A 20,750-nucleotide genomic window follows, 5' to 3' on the forward strand; every position below is an offset into this window, starting at 1 on the left:
GGTTTAAATCCAGCCTGAGCAAAAAAGTCCATGAGACTCTTTATCTCCAATTAAGCACCAATAAAGCCTGAATTGGGGCTGTGGCTCAAGTGGTAGAGAGCTCACCTTGAGCAAAAGAAGCTCAGCAACTGCACCCAAGCCCAGAGTTCAAGCCCCAGAACTGGCAGGAGGGAAAAAAAAAGGATGCCAAATGGTTTATAGATTAATGACCCCCTTAGTAGGCCCACCATAGATAGTGCTACAGGCATAAATTTGTGATGAGAAGAAGGTCTCATGGCCTAAAAGGCTACCTCCATCACAAATCTCAGACTTCAGAGCTGAGAGAGTACAGAGAAAGAAAATAAAAGCCCTTCTCAGGCCAACTTCAAACATTCACATACCACCTGGGTTAATGATTTACTCTGTGTGTTCTCTATATCTGTTCACTTTGTTATTACTTTTCCATGGCACTTAGGTGACAAAGAAAAATGGCAGCAATACTATTAGAAATAGGGAATTTTGATATTCCTTGCAGAAATAAAGAGGGGGGGGGAAGCAACCAAAAGAATAAAGATGACAAAGAGGATAAGAAAATGTAATGGTGATGATTATGGCTGAGACTTTCCAAACCTGCTAACTTTCCAAACCATAGCTAAGTGAGAGATGACTTTTCAGAAGGGACCAACACCAAACCTGATGATTTAAATGGCTGGATTAACCAGAGAAATTGAAAGGCAACTAAAAAGGGGCATACACCCTCCCCTGCTAGCCAGTTATTTAGTCCGTGTATCGCCTTATATCACTTTTTCTCATAGCAACACTCACTTAGTAATTCATTCACGAGTGCCCCACTGGTTCATTGATAAACCCGGGCTTAGAACTCAGCCTAGGTTCCCATCTTCCCAACACTGCCTCTTACCACTACATCATACTCCTAGCCTACCTCCAGCGTCTTCTCTACAGGTATTTCCCTCCTTACTCAATGCGTGGTGAGGCCCCAGAATGGCCGTGGTATCCCTACATTCTTCCTAAAAGCCCCTATCCTGTCCTCTTCGGAGATAAAAACCACTGTGGCCTAGTAGTGCTCCATTATGCTTGCTCCCCTTCCCTCCCTCCCTCCTTTCCTCCCTCATCCCCTCCATTTCTACCCAAAAGAGATCCAAGGAAGGCAACGCTAAAATGGAATAGAAATCCACCCCTGGAAACAGAGATGTGGAAGTCATTCCATCTTTCCCATCACATAGGAGCTTTTAGCTCCAGCTAGAATCCTATTCAGGATCCAGAGTCCTGGTGCCTCTTTTCTGATCTCTGGTCATCTCCCAACATTCTAGAAAGAACCAGTGGCTTCAAGGCAAACCTGCTGGGAGTTCTGTTTATTCTCATGATATGTCCAACAGATGGATGGCAGGGGTCCAAATGAAAGACTGAATAGCGAAACACCTCGCTCAAAGTCCCTAAAAGCCACACATCTTAATTCTCCTGTCCTTCCTTAAGGAGCAGGGATGAGAGACAGAGATTTTTCTTTAAAAAGTTTTTTTTTTTTTTGGCCAGGCACTCGTGGCTGATGCCTGTCATCCTAGCTATCTATAGTCCTAGTTACTCAGGAGGAACACAGTTTGAAGCCAGTTCAGGCAGAAAAAAAAATCAGTGAAATTCATATCTCCATTGAACTACCCGAGAATGGAGCTGTGGCTAAAGTGGTAGATCACCAGTCTTGAGAAAAGAAAAAAAAAAAGCTCAGAGATAACACGCAGGCCCTGAGTTCAAGCCTCAGGACTGGCACACACACACACACACACACACACACACACACACACACACACAAATTATGTTTTATTGTGAGCCAGAAAAAAACCTCTGTTGGACAGCCACCTTGGAGTTTTGGGGTTTTTGTTGTTGTTGTTGTTGTTTATGAGCACACAAGATCCCTGTGCACTAATTCATAATCCAAACCAATATTCAGTTCACATTTAGGGGGCAGTTTTGGGGGAGAGAGAGTGGGGAGAAGGAACCCCATTTAGGCTGGAACCTGGCCTGGAGCCAGCATATGAATTGTGCTCCACCAACCCACATGGTCTCCTTAAGAGTTCTATGCTGAGATTTTGCTTTGAGTCAGAATGTTCTGGAGTGCATTGTACAGCAGTAGGTCCCTGAGCACACGCTGTTGAAACCAGCCACCCCCACAGCCATCCGGCTTCACACACTATTTGCCTTGCCAATTATTAACACAATGGGCCAATTCTCATCCTGTGTTGCTCTTGGGAGAAAAAAAAACAAAACACATTCAGCTTCCAGAACTGGCCTGGTTTGGAAATGGAACAGCAAAAGTTGCCAATGAACATGAGTTTCTTTTTCTTTTTTTGTTCATGCCCTAAAGAGCTTTAGTCCCCAAGAAGACTTGATGAAAGGCATGATTCCCAGATCATCTGATCATTTGGAAGCCCTCTTGGATGCTTCAAATTATGTCAGAGGTCATTTGTTCCAACCCTGGGGCTGCATCCTCCCGTATCCCTGTCAGCTTCTTTTCAAAATGCATCCAAATCTGAGGAATTTACAACTATTGCCTTTCCTGGTTCATAGTACTTGGAAAGGATAGGCCAAAGTTATCTTCCAGTAGCTTAGTGAATTAGTGTGTGCCATCAGTGCGCTCATCTTTTATTTCCAAGAACCAATCAACAACTTATGGAAGGAAAAAAAAAACACTCTTCCACATAAAATAAAAAGTTTTGGAAAGGCACAAGAAGAAATCGCCATAGCAGAAAGACCAGTCAGTGGCAGAGGAGTTAGCTGTACCTCCTGCATGGCAGACAGATGACAGATTCAGCACATGGTCAGCTTACAGGCAGAGCCTGAAGAAATCCAATTGCAAGCATCATAGAAACATCTTTGGAATTCTGGAAGATTGTAAGGAGGACTATGGCTTGGTTGGAGTTCATCTGCACAACCTGGAAGAGAAGAAGGAATGGGAAACTTTTGGAGAAACTGAGGCATGGCTTCTTCTTAGAACATTCCATAGATGCCACAAAGGAAACCTCAAGCCTCTGCATCAGACTGAGTTGTGTCTTCTTCCAAGTCCAAAAGACTTGAAGTCATCATCTTGGATGTCCTGAACATTCTTGGAAGGGATGATGGCTGAGAAGCAAACACAGAGGAACTCTGAGACAGTCCCGCAATAGGTGGGAAGAGCTAGGAGAAATATGAAGGGGAAACAGCAAATTGAGACAATGGGTTCAGAACAGATGAAAGGGTGAGGGCTGGTCACCATAGCAACGAGCCCAATGATGCTGAAAGATGGGGGGTTTTCTTTTTCTTATCACCTGTCACTCTACAATCCTCTTTTTTCTCTCCATGTGTGTCTCTCTATGTCTCTGTCTCTGGTTCTCTGCCTCTGCCTCTTTCTCTCTCACTCTGTCTCTCTCTGTCTCTCTCTGTCTCTGTCTCTCTCTCTCTCTCTCTCTCTGTTCCTGGTGAGAGACATGTTGTGACTTTTTTCACTCCCACCAACAAGCTGCCTAGCTCTGGGGGAACACAGCTGCTCTGGGACAGGAAGAGCATAGGGTCTCTTGGATAAATGCTCAAAAGTCTCAAACCCTACTCACAACTAGGAAGCTTGGCATTTGCCTATGAAGTGGGAAAATTGCCTTTTGTACACACACCCACAAGAGGAGTCTCTTCAACTATGCACAGTGGATCAAAGGAAGAATTAGAACTCCGATCCTCAAGTAAAAGAGATTTTTGTTTTGACTCTGCTCTAAGATGGCCCATTTATAATCCAATAGAGGGAAATGAGTCAGTAATGGCCACAGAGTGGCAGACCTCAAGCATCCTTAGAAAGATCTAAAGTTGTTCTAAAAGCTCATCATAGACAGTCTGTAATCCCAGCTACTCTGGAGACTAGATCAAGAGGATCATTGTTTGAAACCATCCCGGACAAGTTTACAGGAATTGCATCTCAACCAGGAGTTGAGCACATTGGCCCACGATCAGGAAGATCGTAGTTCCAGGCCAGCCAAGGTAAAAAAGTTTGGGAGATTCCATCTTCACAGAAAAGGCTGGCTTATATAGTGTCACACACCTGTTGCTCCATCTATAGGGTGACATACTTCCTTCACAGAGAGGCTATAAAGGACACTCTTACCTTCTAGAGCCAAGGAGGGAGACATTCTCATAGGATCTTCAGAAAGAGTTACAAAAGAGGTTGCCCACAACTCCATCATCCTCAAAGGCTCCCTACAACCACAGTGAACTCAAGAAAAACATGGGGACAGACAAAGCAATATGGTATACTTCCCCTATCAAAACATAATGAGAATCAGGCTAGGCACTGGCAACTTATACCACTTGTGATCCTAGCTATTTGGGAAGCTGAGATCTGAGGATCACGGTTCAAAGCCAACCTGGGCAGGAAAGTCTATGAGAGTTTTATCTCCAATGAGCCACCTGAAAACCAGAAATCAAGCTGTCACTTAAAACTGTAGAGCACTAGCCTTGAGCAGAAAAGCTCAGTGACAGTGCCCAGGCCCTGAGTTCAAGCCCCAAGGACTGACAAAAGGAAGGAAAGAAGAAAAAGAAAATCAACCTGTGAACTTAGCACAGCTCTAAGCTTCCCGTCTCTCCCCTTTTCCTTATCATTCCTTGGCATCACTGACAGCCAAGATCACTTTTTGCTAAGATGTGATGTGAGCTGATGATACAGGAAAATACCACTCCATCTCACCCCATCCCTGCCCTTGTCCAAACCAAAGAGTTTTCTAGAAATTTCTGTGCAGGACCCACACTTTCTGAACAACAAATAGAGACCCATCCATGTTAAAGGTTCTGGACAAATCATGTGAAGTAGAAATTCATGTGCTTATTCAACGCTTTTTAAAAAAATTACAAGTAGTTGTCATCTAACAAAGCAGTTCCTGAATACCACACATCTTAATGCCTTCCCTCTGCACCCCACTTTTTAATACTCTCACTCATTTTAATACTCTTTTTAATACTCTCTTTCATATTTTAATACTCTTCTCTCATTTTTTCTTAATGTGGTAGGGTATGCACGGAAACACACCAAGGGTTAAATTTATTTTTGCACTTTTAACAGACAAATTATCTCAGAGCAGGAGCCACGTTCACCCCTTTGCAACTTTTGAATAATCATCACCACTGTTCCCAAAGCTAGGCGAGGCTTAGCTAAGGAGAACCGGATGCAGAAAGCCACTGGAGGTGTGATATGCTTTAGATAACACTGTCTCTGCTGGCCAAAGGCTGCTTCTGGGGTGGGAAAGTGCTCTGGGCTACTTGCTAGGTGCAGGCCCTAAATACAGCCCCTGCTGAAATCCTATACAATGCACCAAGCAGTCACAGGGCAAAGGCTCCTGAAGTGATGGATAAGATATTCCCTTCTTTTTTTTTTTCCATTAAAAAAAAATCTTTAAGTAGTTGTCTAAAGGAGTTGCCATCTAACAAAGTGGTTTGAGTACCACATAACTTGATCCATGTCACCCCTTTGAACGTTCTCACCCATCCCTCCCTTCCCCACTTCTTCCCTCATTCTTTTCCTTGACTGCAGGCACCCCCTCTTCCGCTCTTCATTCGTCTACCCCTTGCCTCTTGACCCCACCCCACCCCAGGAAAATCCCTTCCAAACACTCAGAGTCTAATAAGTAAGTGTCAGAGAAGTTTCTAAAGTTTACAGCCACCTCCTGTGTGGTTCTCTGCCTCCGTCCCCCCACAGAGAGGTATAAAACCACACACAATCAGCCCACTGCGACATGCATTTTATTTTAATTGAATGAAACCTTTGTTCCTGCATGGACAATATAAACAAAAGTGTGGAAAGCTACCATGGCAACTAGAGATGACTATGCTGCCAAGATTTAAAGATTGTTTTGTTTGTTTGTTTTTGGATCTGCCATGAATTTAAGTGCCTTATCCCACTCACTACTTGGGTCTGGGTATATTGGGTGGGGGGAGTATTGTCCCTCACTTGCCCACTTTTGAACCCTTTGGCCATGACTGAACTCAGGGGTAATGTCCTTTTACTGAACCTGAGTATTTGGTCCCAGACAGTTAGGAATTCAGCACACTGTACCAGAGACACCACGATATCATTTTTGGTTTTTTGTCCATCAGTAACAGAGATATCTAAATTCCGCCACTCTGATCTACCTACTGATGTTCTTGTAGCAAGTACCTCTAACAAATGGGAAAAAAGGCACAATTAAGCACAATTATTAGAATTTAATAGGCCCATTTTCTATCTCAGTGGCATTCTACTATGGCAAACCTCCAGTTTCAGCCCCTCTCCCCTCTTGCCCACCTCCCCTCCTCCACCCCCAATAAGGACTCAGAGCAGAGGTTAAAAGTATACATCCCTTAGTCTTTCTTATATGGACAATCACTGTCTTATTAAGTTGAAATCAAAGGCACATCTAAGAGGCAGTTCATTTTTTTTAAGTACCAACTCTGAAAGTCAAAAAATAAAAAAGCTCAGAGCCATGAGCCATGAGTAAGGTCAATTTGTTGCCAAGCAACTAAGAGATGGGGGCAGACAAGGAGTGAGGGAAAAAATAAAGAAGGGGTGTTGTCTTCAAAAAAGAACAGGGTATTCTCCAGAGTTCACCTCTTATAGAATGTACCCCCACCCCCCAGATTTACTGTGCTATCTCTCACCCTAGGCAAAAGGTATTAAAGGAGAAGTAACATATCAATTCAACACAACAGGGATGGTTGGAAAGTTTATGTGTAATCTACATTGTATCCCCTCTGGGGAAGAGTTGAATACTCAGCCAATGGAATTGCTATGTATGCTAAGGAGGGGATGGGATTGAGTGATTGTGTGTACATATGCTGTGGCTTGGATGATCTTTGGCTACTTGACTCACTTTTCCTCTTCCCTCCCACCCCTTTCCCTCCTCCTTTTAGGACAAGACAAGTGCTCTGAGCCTCAGCAATGTGGCAGGCGTATTCTACATCCTGATCGGAGGACTGGGACTAGCCATGCTGGTTGCCTTAATTGAGTTCTGCTACAAATCCCGTAGTGAATCCAAACGAATGAAGGTGTCATCATCTTCCTAGTCCTTCCCCCTCATCCCTCCCCCTCCCCTCAATCTAGGATGCAAGCTGAATTTTAGGAAAATTTCTTGACTAGAAAGGATTAGAGAGGGATAGGGTGGGCTTGAGGTTAGCCCAGGACCAAGAACAAACAGGATACCATTCAAAAGTGACAGGAACATAGGCCAGAGATGATCATAGAAAGAAGATGGAATCCACCAGGCAAATGTAGGCACCCCCCCCCCGAAATAACAACTACATCAGGCATAGATGGGTCATAAAATTAAAGGTTTGAGTGGACAGTCTAGCACAAGGAGACCAGAGTGATTACTAGAAAATCTAATGATTCTGCAGTGGTCTTAATAGAAGTGTCACACCCCAGATGTGGGAAAGCCTATTTACTCTTAAATGGGGGAGGGGGGAAATGTCAGGATTAAATGGAAGGTCTTGCTACTCTCTACTCTGCATGGATCTTCCTATACTTGGTGAATTTGGTCTTTGCTACTACTTTGTGATCTAGACAACTGCAAACTAGATCCTGAAGGAAAGGAAGGTGGTAGCTAGATAAGGTAGACAATCCCAAATCACATCTAAGAGAGGTGAGCACAGCACAAAAGAGGGAATGATGAGGAAGAATGTAAGAGCTGTCGGGAAACTTAGGGAAACATTCCAAGTGGGAAAGAAAACAGTTTTATGTAGTTCCACAATATACAACAAAACTAATGGCAAAAAGCAATCGAAAAATAGGGTGGTTGCTCATCCCTGTAATCCCAGCTTTATGGGTAGGAGAATGCCAGTCTGAGTCCATTTGGAGGGGCAGGGGAGGGATGATATTTATCATACAAATAACTAAAACAAAAAGGGCTGGAGATCTCTACTGGTGGCCAAGAGTAAGGCCCTGAGTTCAAATACCATTACCACCACCAAAAGAAGGAAAAGAAGGAAGGAGAGAGAAAGAAAGAAAGAAAGAAAGAAAGAAAGAAAGAAAGAAAGAAAGAAAGAAAGAAAGAAAGAAAGAAAGAAAGAAAGAAAGAAAGGAATTCAGTGTTAATATAGTACATAAAATCCATTTTTCTCACATAGCAACCGAAAGATGGGATAAAGAATCCCACAAGTTATGTATACCTGAAGGTATACAAGTAGAGAATAAATAAATCTTAGCAAATATACACATTTGAGCTTCTGAAGGAAATGGAGGACTAAATGACTATGAAAGTCTCTCACACTTGATCATTTTGCTTCAGTAAGGTAGTGTTTAAGGAAGTTGATCAAGTGACCACTGTGAGCAAAGCATCATGGGAATGTAGGCTGTGACCTTGTAGCATCTTGGAACTTCAGCAAAGAAAGGACACAAAAAAGTTATTCACAGGAGCTGGGCACCAGTGGCTCATACCTGACATACTAGCTACGCAGGAGGCTGAGATGTCAGGATCATGGTACGAAGCTAGCCCAGGCAGGAAAGTCTGTGAGACTCTTCAACTAACCACCAGAAAACCAAAAGCAGAGCTGTGGGTCAAAGTGGTAGAGTGCTAGCCTTGAGCAAAAGAGTTGAAGGACAGCACCCAGGTCCTGAGTTCAAGTCCCGTGACTAACAAAATAATAACAATAACAATAATAAAAGGAGACTTCTCTAAGATAAACCAACAAGTAACAATCAAGGCACATATAGGTGATTTGACTAGAAGACCTAAGAATACTTTGGTCCTATCTTTGCCTAGATCACCCACCTCCAAGTCTTAGAAATAAAAAGGCAGGGCTGAGACTGTGGCTTAGTAATAGAGTGCTTGCCTAACATGCATGAAGCCCTGAGTTTGATTCCTTAGAACCACATAAATAGAAAAAGCCAGAAGTGGAACTGTGGCTCAAATGGTAGAGTGCTAGCCTTGAACAAAAGAAGCTCAGGGACAGTACCCAGGCCTTGAGTTCAAGCCCCAGAACTGGCAAAAAAAAAAAAAAAATTGAAAGCAGATCACAACAAAGACATTGGATTAGATTCTGGATTTAATGTAGACTTCCAACGAGTTTGGCTAACCATAACAAGGATTCCTGGACACAAACAAAGCCTTCTTTGCTTACTCCCTCTAAAATCCCCAAGCCTGAAATGTCTCCTTCATTTCTCCACTCCTCTCTTCTCCAGATGAACGAAGAAGAATGCACATCACTTGCTAATCAGACTTTCCAGTATGGCAGTTGGCTTTATTACTCTCTGTGCTTCTGCCTTTTCCCAAAGTAATTAGCTTATTTTTTTCAGAAGGGCAGTCCATAACCTTCCATGGACATGCAGACCGATTGAGACAAGAGCTTTAGGCTAGACTGTTCCTCTTGTTTCTTTCCTTCATCATTGTATCTGACCAACTCCTAAGGACTTGAGACCCTAAATTAGTTTAGGGCTCCTTACATCTCAACAGTGCTTAAAAAGCCTTTTTCTACACTTCATGGAAGAAGACGTGGCAAGAAGACAAGTGTACATACAGAAAAGAAGGAAAGGGAAGGAAAGAAAAGGCTCAGGAAGCTGAGATCTGAGGATCACTGTTCAAAGCCAGCTGGAGCAACAGGAAAGTCCAGGAGACTCTCATTAACCAGAAAAAAAAAATAGCTCGAATGATAGAGCACTGGCCTTGAATGAAAAAGTAAGGGAGCCGGGTGCCAGTGGCTCACACCTGTAATCCTAGTTACCGAGGAGGCTGAGAGCTGAGGATCACAGTTGAAAGCCAGCCCGAGCAGGAAAGTCCCTGAGACTCTTATCTCCAATAAACCACTAGAAAACTGGAAGTGGTGCTGTGGTTCAAGTGGTAGAGTGCTTGCCTTGAGCTGAAGAGCTGAGGGACAGCGCCCAAGCCCAGAGTTCAAGCCCCATGACCTACCAAAAAAAAAGAAAAAGAAAAAGGAAAAGCCAAGGGACAGCACATAGGCAGGGAGTTCAAGCTCCATTATCAGCACAAATAAAAGAAGAAAAAAAAAGAAGGCAAGGTATCTTTTAAGTAGTCTTCAATTTCAGTTCCAAGTGTTTTCAGTACATATTCATTGACCATGTAACACAACCATCTTGAAAGATTGCAGGTGAAACTTTAGAAGTTGAAGAAGCTTTTTCTATCAGGTCAATTAGCCATTCAACATGGCTTTTACAAAGCCCAAGCCCTAAATATTGTTCCTGCTCTAAACTAACCACATGACAACTAGGATATGTGTATGTGTGTGTGTGTGTTTCCTTTTTTTTTTTTTTTTGCTTAAGGCTGTTGTTCTTACCCCTTATGCCACAGCTCTGCTTCTTGCTTTTTGTTAGTTAACTAGAGTTTTCTTTTTCAAGTGTTATGGACTTTTCTACCTGGGCTGACTTTGAACCACAATCCTGAGATTACAGCTAAGATTACAAGCACCACCAACACCCAGTTGGAGTATAATTTAAATTTTCAGATAGTAGCAAAAATATATAACCTTGGGCTGGGAATATGGCTTAATGGTATAGTGCTTGCCTAGCATGCATGAAGCCCTTGTTTCGATTCCTCAGTACCACATAAACAAGCAAACAAACAAACAAAAAAGCTGGAAGTGGTGCTGTGACTCAAGTGGTAGAGCCCTAGCCTTAAGCAAAAGAAGCTCAGGCCCAAGCCCTGCTCAGTTCAAGCCAGAGGACTGGCAAAATAATATATATTATTATTATTATATATTATATATAAGGGCATATATATATATATATATATGGCCTTAAGGCACATTCTGAATAAAATAGCATTTGATATCCCCACCCTTTTCTGCTGCCAAGGAAAAATACACAGGACTCTCAGTCCAGAACTAAGGACCAGCAGAATCTTTCATTATTCATCATCTTGTTCCCAAGTGGAAATAAGTTCCCACCTTTCCCATCCCTAGGAGAGCCATTGACCTTGCAAAATTACATGGGACAGGCTTATGCAGTGACAATGGAGGTTTTGCACATTTCCCTGTAATTAACGAGCAGTTGAGTGACTTGCTAACACAAGGGGAAGCATCTTCTATGGTAGATGGTCACTGAGAATTCTTTGCAGGCATGCCTGGATGAGGTCATTACCAAGGGGAGTTCTTTTACTAGGCTATTCTATGACATGCAGAGACTATGTAGGATTTTATTAGTCAAACAAGAGACCAAATGGTTAGGTTGGAATCCCTGTTGGCAAAATGAATCTCTGAAGAGCCAGATTGGGGAAGGCTTTGAAGTTGTGCCTTCCACTTGCCCTTTTCTCCCAGTTTCAAACAAAGCAAGAACAGGCACCATGGCTAGTATGCACTTTAAGAAGGACTGCTGTAAGCTGAGAGCCAATGGCTTACACCTGTAATCCTAGCTACCCAGGAGGCTGAGATCTGAGGATCATGGTTCAAAGTCAGCCCGGGTAGGAAAGTCTGTGAGCCTCTTGTTTCCAATTAACCACAAAAAAAGCCAATTGTAGAGCTTTAGGTCAAGTGGTAGAGGGCTACTCTTGAGCAAAATGCTCAGGGACAGTACCCAGTCCCTGAGTTCAAGCTCCAGGACCACACACACATGCATACACACACACACACACACACACACACACACAAATGACTGCTGTGTCAAGGAGAGACAGAGAACCAGACTCTCAGAAGCAAGGGCAGGAATCACATCAGCTAATGACAACTTAGGTATAGAGAGTAGAAAGACCTATAGAAAGTCATCTACTTTCTCACTAGGTTAGAAGATCATTGTTGTCTTACACCAGTCAATCAGCTTTTCTCTAAAGTGAATGGAATAGATCAATTAAGTCAATGGAATTGGACTATGACTCAAATATCCAGGCATTTGCTCAAAGTGCCCTACTCACCTAGTGTGCAGAGAAATTTAAGAACTAGTGAGGGGTTGGGAAGGTGGCTCAGTGGTAGAGTGCTTGCCTTGCATGCATGAGGCTCTGGGTTTGATTCCTCAGCACCACATAAGCAGGAAAAAAAAAGCTGGAAGTGGCGCTGTGGCTCAAGTGATAGAGTGCTAGCCTTGAGCTGAAGAACTGAGGGACAGTGCCCAGGCCCAGAGTTCAGGCCCCACGACTGGACCCAAAAAAAGAAGAAGAGAAAAGAACTAGTGAGTTACTTTTTTTTTTTTTTGGTCAGTTGTGAGATTGAACTCCAGGCCTACGTGCTGTTCCTGAGCTCTTTTTCTGCTCAAGGCTAGTGCTCTACCACTTTGAGCCATAGCGCCACTTCCAGTTTTCTGGTGGTTCATTGGGGATAAAGAATCTTACAGACTTTCCTGCCAGGGCTGGTTTTGAACCTTGATCCTCAGATCTTAGCCTCCTGAGTAGCTAGGATGACAAGGCATGAGCCATCAGTGTCTGGTCTGATTTTTTTTAGCACTGTGTTTCAAGTCAATATGGCTCAATTGATCTCTTTTCCTAAGAGCCCATGAGCACTGTAGAGTACAAACCTCTGAAAAGCCCTCAGCTACCAAGAAAACCAGCTCTGGTGATATAACTTGTAGATTTCTCTCTTTTTTTTTATGAGGATGATTTTTTTTTGTTCTACCACGAGGGGCTTGAACTTAGGGCCTGGGTGTTGTCCCTTAGGTTTTTGATTCAAGGCTACCATTCAAACTACAGCTCCGCTTTTCAGCTCTTGGATCACTCATTGGTGACTTTTCTGCGCAGGCTGGCTTTGAACCACCATCCTTAGATCTCAATTTCCTGAGCAGCTAGGATGACAGGCCTGAGCCACCAGCACCCAATGACTTGAAAGTTTTCTGTTTTAATACCCAGCTAAGTATCTCAGACCATTGTTGACTATGCCATGAAATCTTGTCTGACAAGATAAATTCATGAAGTTCCTCCAATTTGAAGGCAACATTGTGGGAATATGTGAGGAACAAAGTCTAAAGTGTGAATTTTAAACTTAAGGATGGGAGTGGGGGGGGGTGTCCTTTTGAGTTAAACTCCCTTAATAATGAAAGGAATGTGGCAGAGAAAAATCAATGCAGGCTGGACATTCTGAGCTAAACCATAGAAAGTTCCACATTTCCCATTTAGATCAATGTGATTTCTTTTCCAAACTTTTCTCTTTTTCAGTGAGAGTAAATAAGCATTAACTATGTGTTCAGTGTACATCTTCCTCATGTGGACTCATGCTTATATTTATTTGGCCTTTTGACTTAAAAGACTGAGATCCAAATCACATTTCCTCTTTTGGTGGAGGACTGCCAAGGGAGAAAGTAAATAAACCAAGTTTACAGGATTTAAGGAGGAGACAAGCTCAATGTGGGCAAAGGGACAGATGGGGTCAATTTATTTGACTTGTGGATTTTTTTTTAATGAAAGAAACTTTATTTATTTATTTATTTATTTTTGGTCAGTCGTGGGGGCTGAACTCTGGGCCTGGGCACTGTCCCTCATCAGCTCTTCAGCTCAAGGTGAGCGCTCTACCACTTGAGCCACAGCGCCATTTCCAGCTTTTTCTGCTTAAGTGGTGCTGAGGAACCGAACTCTGGGCCTCATACATGCAAGGCAAGCGCTCTACCACTTCCCAGCCCAGAAAATTTATTTTATTCTTTTTATTATGACCTTTAAGTAGTTGTACAGAGGAGTTACCATCTGACAAAAGAGCTTATGAATACCAAATATCTTGTTGAATGTCACCCCTTTCAACATTCTCATCTATCCCTCCCTATTTGTTATTGTAAAGGGTGATGGTTATATAAGTCAGCTAACAAGTATATTTCTTTCTGGACAATGTCACCCCTTCTCTTGCTCTCTCACAGCTTTTCCCTCCCACCTCCACCCACAAGTTAATCATAGATAGATAGATAGATAATAGATAGATAGATAGACGTGTGTATGTATGTTAAAACTTGCTGTGCACTGATGGCTCCCACCTGTATTCCTGCTATACAGGAGGTTGAGATCTAAGGATCATGATTCAAAGCCAGCTCAGGCAAGAAAATCTAAAAGACTTTTTTTATTGTAAAAATACTGTACAGAGGAATTACAATTACATGGGCAAGATAATGAGTACATTTCTTATCAAGCATTGTTGCCTCATCCTTTGTTTCCCCTTCCTATCCCTTCCCATCTCCCACACACACACACAGAGTGGAAGGGAAAAAACAAAGCATTTAAATAGGGATACTGGTGGACCCATTGCAACAATGAGATGTTCAAGTTGTTATGCTGAAAAACGAACTAAAAGACTTTTAATTCCAATTAACCACCTAAAAAAAAAAAAAGCCAGAAGTGGAGCTGTGGCTCAAATGGTAGAGCACTAGCCTTGAGCACAAAAGCTCAGGAACAATTCCCAGGCCCCAAACTCAAGCCCAATGAGTGGCAAAAATAAAAAAATAAATAAATAAGTAATTGAACAAATAAATAAAACACATCTGTAGCAGAGCCATTACAAGAGAATATATAACATATGGGTACTAAATGACAGAATAAGTCTTGGAAAATGGATATGATTCATCTTAGAGAAATAAACCTTTCGCCCGGCTCCAGTGGCTCATGCCTGTAATCCTAGCTACTCAGGAGGCTGAGATTTAAGGATTGTGGTTCAAAGCCAGCCTGGTCAGGAAAGTCCATAAGACTCTTATCCCCAATAAACCACCAGAAAACCGGAAGTGGTGCTGTAGCTCAAGTGGTAGAGCACTAGCCTTGAGTTGAAGAGATGAGGGGCAGCGCTCAGGCCCAGAGTTCAAGCCCCATGACTGACACAAAAAAAAAGAAAGAAAGGAACCTTTCACCATAGCCATCTCTTTTCCCTTATATTGATTCCTTCCAAACAAAAACTAAACCCCACCTCAAAAATTCTGTTTCCATCTTTATATCTTTATTTTCTTTCTTTCCACCTCAATTCTAGGACTTGAACTCAGATTTCCTCACTCTTTCTTAGATTTTTTTACTCAAGGATGGTGCTCTACCACATAAGCTGCACCTCTACTTCTGGCTTTTTGCTGGGTAATTGACGATAGTCTCTCAGCTTTGTGTGCTGGGGCTAGATTTGGAATTTGATACTCAGATCACAGCGCCCTGAGTCCCAGCTAAGATTATAGACATTTGTCAACTGTGATGGTTTTTTTTTATGGGAAGTCAGAGGTCAGGAAGATAGATCTGGAATTTCATGTCATAAAATTTCTTTCTATAAAAGAACTCTAAAGAGAATCTGTCCTTGTGTCTAATAATATATGATTCTTTACCTAGCTTACAGTCTTAAATATTCCACTGAATTTCTCCTATTTGGGAGATTGATTCTCAGAATCCTTTTCAGCCCCTTAGAAACTACAAGGCTAGTAGCACCCAGTTGATGTCTCTGTAGAAGTGTGGGTCATGTATGGTGGTGGGAAGCCTCAGCATGCCCACCATAATCTGAGAAAGGCATCCTTATTTTCTGTAGCACATTTTCCAATTACATTTTCCATATTGTCTTACACAGATGAGTCTTGTACTTTCTGAACATGTAGTGCTACAGGGAATATGGAATTTTTTTCTAAAGAAAAATAGAAAGTTTTTCGTTGAACCTAGCAATAATATTTCCTCTGTTTCTTTTAGCAATTCAAAGCATTTCAATGCAATAATGTCACTCATGCTAAGAAATGAGGGAGTGGAGAGGAAGAAGGGAGGTAAAAGGAAGGAAGAGAGGGAGGAAGAGATGGAAGGAGGGAGGAAGTAAGGAAGAAAGGGAGGGAGGGAGGAAGGGAGAAAGGGAAGGAGGGAGGGAAGGAGGGAGAGAAGAGGTCTACAGATACCTAGTAATGTTTTATAGACTGATTTAAAAGGCTTAAAAATAAGAATTTTGATAAGCAAAAAGTCCCACGTTGTGTTGATTGGTTGATATCCAAACCAGAATTAGAATACAGATTTTTCTTAGTTTTTCTCTACTTGTCCATTTAATCTCTATCAAAATCAATCATTCCAAGGAATAATCCACCTTTAGCAATCACGGAATAGAAGCATTAAGAAAGATCTGTGCACTCCCCCAAGACTAGCTTATTTAGTAAACATGAAACCTAGTTACTAAAGGAAGAATATTCCTAGATACTTATTCCTAGAGAAGGAATAAGCATTGTCCCGATTTAGCCACACACAAGCTTTGCGAGTGGAAGTGGATTTCGGCATACTAGAGAAGAACAGGAGGGGAAAACCCAAACACCTGGATAGAAAGGAGAATTAGGGGTTTTAGTTGAAGTCCAGTCTATTTCCCCTTGACCATCATTACCAAGGACCTGGGGTAGAACGCCCCTGTCCTTCTGAAAAAGGGTTTCTGTTTGATCCCACAGCAATCCATCAACGAAGCCATACGGACATCGACTCTCCCCCGCAACAGTGGGGCAGGAACCAGCGGCAGTGGCAGCGGAGAGAATGGCCGGGTGGTCAGTCACGACTTTCCCAAGTCCATGCAGTCCATCCCCTGCATGAGTCATACATCAGGGATGCCTCTGGGGGCCACGGGGTTGTAACTGGAGCAGAACAGGAAAAAAAAAAAACATAAAATAAAAACCCTTTGGGAGCAGGCTCAGGCTCCCTTGATCCCATCCGAAATCCTTCAGTGCCAAAAAAAAAAAAAAGACAAAAAAAAAACCCAACAAGATGAAAATGCTACCCACCACCAACCACAAGCAAGAAGAGCCAACAGATTTTTTCCTAACGAATTTAAAAAAAAATTTACCTTCCTTTTACCTTTTCTTCTTTTCTTTCTTTTTTTTTTTTTTGTGTGTGTGTGTATGTGTGTTCTTTCACCCTTTTATGTTGGCTAAATAAGGATGATAAATAACACTGGGCTTCAATGAGAGAGATAGACACTCACACCGAGCAAATCCTGCGCCTCTGGAAAGGAAGTTGTTGGAACACTCATGAACATGCTGGACTGGTTTTTGGTTTTCGGTTTTTTTTTTAATTCGGCTGTTAATGCATCTTTGTGTGCGTGATCATTTTCTTACTCATCTATCCAGTTTGAGGGGTTCTGTGAGCCCCCCCTTCCTTCCTTCCTTTCTCATTTCCCAACCTTTCTTCTTCAGTTTTCAGATTGGAGAGAATCAAGATTCATTCCACCTTACAAAGCAAGGAAAAGGGGGAGGGGGAGCAAAATTCAAACTAATTTCCCAGGGGAAGGGAAAGAGACAAGGTTCCAAGGTCTCCTTGGCCCCAAGCCTTGGAAGGAGAGAGAGAGAGAGAGAGAGAGAGAGTTGTTACTAGAAAAGACGACTGCCCATCCCCCCAGATGGAACATTCTGGAAGCACTGATTTAGCCAAGAACATATGCGAAAAGGTGTTGGAAAGGACGAGGGCAGATCTTCATCCAGAGGAGGACTCATTATTGCTGCTTAAAAACTTTTTTCTTAAAAAAAAAAATGTCCACTAAGATGTGAGAATTTCTGATGCACCAAAAATGACCACGGCAAATTTCTTCAGAGTTGGCCTCACCCTTGAGAAGCATATTCTTTGGTGATGGCTTCATGTGCAGGCTTCAAAGACAGGTTGTGTGCTGGCTGAAAGCTAATTGGCCTTCCTGAATGAACACAAGCCTGGGAATTGCTGACAGCCAGAGGGATACCATTTGCTTTGACATCTCAGCAGGAACCCCATTGGTGGAGTTTGGCCTTTGGAGCCTCTTATGTGGGAAAGACAGGGTATGCGAGTGAAGTAGAGAAGAAAAGGGGACAGAAGAATATGGAAAGTGGAAACCTCAGAGTTGTCCCATGAGGCAGCCTTCCACAGTGAATCCTGTCCCAGTGAGAGGCCAAATAGACTGATACAATATTCGTCTAGAATGTTGCTTAGCATGTGAGAATGTGCTCTTAAGAAGCAAGCCCAAGACTGAGTCAAGTGAAGAAGGACAGGGATATGAGTTATCCTAATGATATTGGGGACACAAAATACGCCTGATCAAAACTATTAACCCAAGGAGTCTGACCTTCTTTGGTTAAGAGAGAACAAGATTATTATATTACTATGAGTAGAATCAATACACCCATGCCGAGAGGATCAAGCTAGGGTAAAATATGGTTGGAGAAGGAACAAGGCTCACCTGGGCTGACTCCAAACTTTGGTTGGATGTGGGAGATTCCAGCACATCGTTTTATTGGAGAGCCCAGCTTTCATTCCTGGTGCAATTGGCTTCCTGCTCTCCAACAGCCACACTTTCTAAGGTGCATGATTCAGCCAGTGCCATGTACCATTCGCTTTTATTGACAACCGTATTTTGGTGTGTTTCCTCCCCTTTTATGTCTATCCAACCTTCTATTAGCAACCGACAAACCTGTTTTGGGAGCCTGCTAAGGGGTTATGGTGAAGTTACAATGGGCTTTATCCATGGATTCTGTTGGTGAACACTCACCATTTTTATGTTTCCCCTCATTCTCTTTCATCAGTCACAACAAAGAGCCCATTCCCAAGCCAACTCTTCTGCTCTCTGAACTCAAGGGTTGGTCCGTTTTTCTCAAGTCTTCATACCAAGTCTGGTATAGAGAGCAGCATTTTCAAGATGGTGGACTGTACTTTTCAATATTGCCGACGAATGTCCAACTCCAACATCTTGCCCGAATGCCAGACTTTTTCTTAGCTCTTAGCCTTCCACTTTGAAGAGGACGTGACCCGACACTAGGAAAACCTATACTTCAGAAGAGTTGAACATAACCCTTTATCATCAACCTGCTTCTAAAGACTTTTTGCCTTTGGCCTGGTAAAATGTTCTCAAATCACTGGGCCTACCAGTAAACATGATCTGCTACAGAGAGATCGTCTATGCTTGAAATGAGGGGTTTGAGCAACATGAGGAGAGGAGTCCAAGACTCCAAAGAAGATGCTATTTTCACCAATGGATGTAGGAAGGGGAAACAGAAGCAAGAAGAAAAAAAAGTTAACTTGTATTATGTATTTTTACTACATTTTTTCTTAAAAATAGAGCAATGGGAATACTCTGCAAGAAACTGACATTTTTCTCAACAAGAATCCATACTTAACAGTTCTGGCTTTCATTAAATTTTGCTGTTTGGTACCTGGGCTTTTATTATTATTATTATTATTTAACCTCTATTTTTGTTTTTAACTCAGCAGATGTGTGAAAGGATTCTTGCTTGATCAAACAGTCATTATTTGGGGGGAGGGTTCCTATTTAACTTTCAGAGAGCCAGGTTTCTTTCTTTTTTTTTTTCCTTTGGGTATTTGCATAAAATGAAAATATCACCGAGAATTAAATCACTGTGGATCCATGACCTGCTTTTCATCTTTGTCCATTCCATTTTTTTTTGTTGTTCCATTTCAGAAGCCAGGGCTCTAAAGGTTCTTGTCTTATGGTTGAACCAGAGTAATTAGTTTTTAATGATGATCGCTGGGCCTGCCTCATAAACATCGCTGAAGTCATTTTGGCTGGACCTGAATGTTGTGAGTTAATTCATTAGGTATTAAAACACACACATGCACGCACGCACACACACACACACACACACACACACACACACACACAAAGGTAGAATGGTATCTGCACTCAGCATCTATGGCATCAACCTCATAGAAAACTGGGTTTGACTTACAGCCATGGTATTTCCAATTTGGATGGATGATGGGGAATGTCTCTCAGACATGTCCCATTATTGGTGCCAAAGTATATTTGTGGTGTGCACAAGGTCACAGCAAAACCCAACTCCAGACTGAGTTGATTGGGGGACAGTTTCCATCCCCTGATCCCATGATCTTTGTCCTTGCCCTACAGCTTTTCTCTCCCACAGTAAGATGAGCTTTCTGGGCTGAGTACAGTGACCTACATCTATAATCCTAGCAACTCAGGAGGCAGAGATTAGGAAGTTCACAGCTGGAGGCAAACCCAAGCAAAAAAGTTACTGAGACACTCATCTCAACCAATAAAACCACCAGTCCTCCTTTCCTGGACTCTTTGAACCACCCTCCCCATATTCTTCAGATTACCTGGTCTGTCACATTGTAAAAGGCACTATGACAGAATTGTCCAGGCCCTGCAGAGAGAGGTACAAATATCTTTCACTGAAATAATAGAAAAACTCAAAATCAAATTAAATTGGGTACTGATGGCTCATGCTTATAATCCTAGCTACTCAGGAGGCTGAAATCTGAGGATCATGGTTCAAAGCCAACCTAGGCAGAAAAGCCCATGAGTCTTAATTCCAATTAAGCAACACACACACACACACACACACACACACACACACACACACGAAATGTTGCTGTGGCTGATGAGCACTAGTCTTGACAAAAAATGTTCAGGGACAGCACCCAAGCCCTGAGTTCAAGCCCCTTTGCTCATCAAAGAAATTGGGACATCATGGCTTAGGGATTGTTGATGGAGTAAAGAGTTTCCCTACAAAATGCAAGGTTCTGGGTACAGTCGCCCATACAACAACAACAACAACAAACACACACACACACACACAAATAAGAATGTCTTGTCTCAAAATAGGCAATAATTCTCAACCTAAATGTGTTTTAGAATGCTCAAAGGCAATTTTTAAGTCACTAGGATTCAACCTAGATGCCTTTCCAGAGTTAGCTGGCCAAGATGAAACACAGGCCCTTATAGTTGTTTTGGTGGTGGTAGTGGTAGTCTGGGGTTGTTTTATCCTGAATTCCTGAGCTATTATAATGCACAGCTAAGGGAAAAAAAACCACACTTGGGCTATCCTGAGTTTCTCCAAGTATAAAATGTCTTTGAGGCTAGGCGCACTCGTGGCTCAAGCTTGTAATCCTAGCTATTCAGGAGGGTCTGAGGGTCACAGTTCAAAGTCAAGCCAGGCAAAA

General features: G+C 42.4%; 1 protein-coding gene across 5 annotated transcripts in view; it reads left to right on the forward strand.

Annotated features, from left to right (window-relative positions):
- The window catches only part of Gria1 (glutamate receptor, ionotropic, AMPA 1), a 344,743-nt gene extending 328,077 nt beyond the window's left edge, over positions 1 to 16,666 (forward strand). For 2 of the 5 annotated variants that reach the window (XM_013034905.1, XM_013034906.1), the window contains exons 15-16: positions 6,892 to 7,026; positions 16,241 to 16,441. In XM_013034905.1, coding sequence (XP_012890359.1) covers positions 6,892 to 7,026; positions 16,241 to 16,441 — 336 coding nt within the window. Of the gene's footprint in view, positions 1 to 6,891; positions 7,027 to 16,240 lie in introns of all 5 variants that reach the window. The other 3 variants (XM_013034904.1, XM_013034908.1, XM_013034907.1) reach the window with 3 other exon arrangements.
- The last annotated feature ends 4,084 nt before the right edge of the window (positions 16,667 to 20,750 follow it).

The sequence above is a fragment of the Dipodomys ordii genome, unplaced genomic scaffold, assembly GCF_000151885.1.
Source record: "Dipodomys ordii isolate 6190 unplaced genomic scaffold, Dord_2.0 Scaffold200, whole genome shotgun sequence".
NCBI classification, from domain to species: Eukaryota; Metazoa; Chordata; class Mammalia; order Rodentia; family Heteromyidae; genus Dipodomys; species Dipodomys ordii.